This window comes from Acyrthosiphon pisum, chromosome X (genome assembly GCF_005508785.2).
Source record: "Acyrthosiphon pisum isolate AL4f chromosome X, pea_aphid_22Mar2018_4r6ur, whole genome shotgun sequence".
In the NCBI taxonomy this organism is placed as follows: Eukaryota; Metazoa; Arthropoda; class Insecta; order Hemiptera; family Aphididae; genus Acyrthosiphon; species Acyrthosiphon pisum.
Window position 1 is genome coordinate 48,333,661 of NC_042493.1, and position 3,174 is coordinate 48,336,834.

Genomic DNA, 3,174 nt, shown 5'->3' on the forward strand with positions numbered 1-3,174 from the left:
GCAATTTTTAAAAATATTTTTTTAAATGTTTTTATGGAAAAGTGTGTTTTTAAAATTTTTTTTTTAATTTTTTATTTTCTAGTTTTTAGTTGAAAGTAAATATTTTTTTAAACGTTTAAGAAATATGTTTGTGAAACAAAAAGAATCAAACTACTGGTGATTATGATTTATCTGCGAGAGATATTACGGCGACGTCGTGGGGACAATCCTTTTTTTTTTTTTTTTTTGGTCCATGTCCCAAAATGACAACGGATTATTGTATTGTCATCCAAGACCAAGGTCTATACCAATTTTCAGAATTTTTCATCTTCAAAAAGTGCCTCAAATCGAGCGCGCAAGATTTGATCACAGACGGACGTGAAACCAAACTTAAGAAAAGTGTTAAAAATATATAAGTACATATAATATGTATAATATAAGGTGATATTTCACATTTAGGTATTCAAAAGTGATTTAGGTATTTTAGTATTAATAATATATTTCACAATCGAATAAAAAACAAAAATATATACATAATATTTAGTACATAAATACAAAAAAAAATTGAAGTCACATTTATTAATAATATATTTTACAAGAATTATTCGTCAGAAAAATCAGAAGAAGTGTCACCAGTTATAGTCATTATATGTGATTCTTCATTATCCAACATATTTTCAGTAATGAAGTCGATTTCATACAATTTGTCTTCTTCTTTGATAGTATGACTAACGAAATTGGCCCACATGTCAGAAGTCACTTTCTGGACACCTTCGATCAGCAATTGTTTAACATCATTTAGCTTAAATGTTGTATTATTTTGCTTTACATGATTCTTCACTACAGACCACGCAAGTTCTATTGGATTAAGTTCACAATGGTAAGGTGGCAAACGTAATATATGTCTATTGGTTTTCAAAGCTTCTTCGTCAATCACGTATTTATTGTGAAGAGGTTTAATTTCGTTTACCTTATCAAGCAATCGAAATTTCACCATCGGTTTATCGAAAACAATATCTTTAGACTTCAACCAATTTATTATGTCGTCTTTTTTCCAAGCCGTTGTGGGGACCGGATCTTTTTTGACAGAATGGTACGATGCATTGTCCATGACTATTATTGAATTTTCCTTTAATCGTGGCAGAACTCCACAAAACCATTCGTAAAACGTGTCGCCATTCATTTCGTCGTGGTAGTCTGCTGTGTTTTTTTTCGACTCAAAACACAATAAACCACCCTCGACGAAACCATCTGATGAACCGATATGGACAACTATTAGACGTTTGCCTTTACCTGATGGATTTTTGGGGCCTGTAGACAGTCCTTCGAGGAATGCATCCCCTATGGGATTTTACCGAAGTGTCAATCCACACTTTACTGCTACACTCCCCTGCGTTTACCCACGTTTCATCAAGGAAATATATTGTACGACCTTCACTTCGATATCGTCTTATGTCCTCAATATATTTCTGTCGCCAAACAACGAGATCTCCTCTTTCCGTAAGTGCACTATTCCGATTCCTTTTCGTATATTCAAAATTTAATTCTTTCAATATTCGCTGTAAATAGGTTCTAGGTAAACTCGGAATACCTGGATCTTCATCAATAGCAGTGACAATCTTCAATAAAGTTGGGATTTCACCTCTAAACCAAAACCCATTAATTTTTTGACGAATTGCGTTTTTATCAAAATCGTCAATTTTATCATTGATTATTGGGCGGATTTTGGTTTTACATGGCGACTTCAACTGTCCTGTATTTTTGTACTCACTTATTGTGGTTATTACTGTACGCTTTCCAATCCCAATTTCTTTTGAAATTGATTCTATCATTTCTTTGTACTTTATGTCTGGTTGTTGATGTTTTTTTGATTTGTATAAATTAAAAATATTCTGTTTTTGCCCTCTTCCAACAAACTGAAACAGTAATTATTAAATTATTTAAATATGATACTACGACGTTCAAATATAAAAATGATTTCGATTCGTTCATAATTTTGAATTTACGAATAAAGTAACACATATACAAAGCGTAACAGATAGATCTGACCAAAAAATAAATAAAAAATAATGCTACCTTAACTGGACAACATTTTTTAACATTATATGAGTATTAAATAATTTAAGAAATATATTCATGACAACAAATTTCCTAAAATTTTATTTTAAAAAAAGGTTTTTACGTTCCAAATGAATTTAATCAAAAAAATTTGATATTTTAAAAAATTATAAAAAATAAACTTTTAGACTTAGATAAATATTTTTACCATCAAAATTGTTCTTATAATCAGATTTACCAATTGGTTATTTTGAAATTATCAAAAAATATTTAGTTTAATTTAAAATTTTTTATGTTCGGTATTAAAAAATCAAAATAATAATTTTTTTTACATTATACATGTAGCGCATGTAACACATGCAATACATTCAAAATATTGATTATAACAAATGTTATTGCATTAGTCAGTTCTTTCTGTTACACCCTGTATATAATATATAAAAAAATATTTTTACGAATAAAATACTAAGAATAAATTAAAAAAACTATAAATTCAATAAATAAAAAAAATTTAAAAATTCTTACCTGTCCTTTTCGATTTTTTTTAATAGGTGAAGGCATTTCTGCTACATCGATGCTTGTTTCAGCACATATAGCAGGGACAGTTTTTGATTGACATTCCTCTTGAGAAATATTAATTAAAAAAAAAAAATTAACAACAAAAAAAAAACGACAATAATAATGTAAACAAGTGGTTTTGTAGACTTATAAGTGGCGCGGAATATAGTGACCCAGACTTCTTGATACACTATAGTGGCGAATATACGTTATGGTACACACTATACAACGTTGCCAAATGTGAACGATTGAGATCGTGCAACGTCGATATGTCGACTAGGTGGGAGATGCGCGGATTCGGACGTGATTCGGTCGGGACACGGGTTACTTCTCTCGTGGGCCGGAGTATAAAATAATTGACACGGTGTCAAGTACACAAGATTGAAACGGATAAAAATTAGCAGCACGGCGTCATTAGTTATTCATCCATTAATTTGCATATTCGATTTCTGTAAAAATGACCGGTGGTATCAAGCAAGGTGAGAGTGGTTCCATACCTAATGGAGTCCACATGTATGGTACAATTGGCGTTCTTTCAGAATTCAAAACCGATGGGAATTGGACAGTATACCAGGAACG

The 3,174-nt window shown here is 30.8% G+C and overlaps 1 protein-coding gene across 1 annotated transcript; it reads right to left on the reverse strand.

Moving 5' to 3' along the window:
• Positions 1 to 580: 580 nt before the first annotated feature.
• Positions 581 to 2,598, reverse strand: LOC103311918. Its single transcript, XM_008191757.1, has 3 exons — positions 2,563 to 2,598; positions 1,418 to 1,895; positions 581 to 1,320 (listed from the first exon to the last, which is right to left on the reverse strand). The coding sequence occupies exons 1-3, from the start codon at positions 2,596 to 2,598 to the stop codon at positions 581 to 583; spliced, it is 1,254 nt and encodes a 417-aa protein (XP_008189979.1).
• Between the last annotated feature and the right edge of the window lie 576 nt (positions 2,599 to 3,174).

Coding starts and splice junctions, on each gene's coding strand:
- LOC103311918 (XM_008191757.1), bottom strand. CDS start 2,598: ATGCCTTCACCTATTAAAAAAAATCGAAAAGGACAG. Junction 1,896..2,562: donor AAAAAAATCGAAAAGGACAG/GTAAGAATTTTT, acceptor TTACTGTTTCAG/TTTGTTGGAAGAGGGCAAAA. Junction 1,321..1,417: donor GGACATAAGACGATATCGAA/GTGAAGGTCGTA, acceptor AAAATCCCATAG/GGGATGCATTCCTCGAAGGA.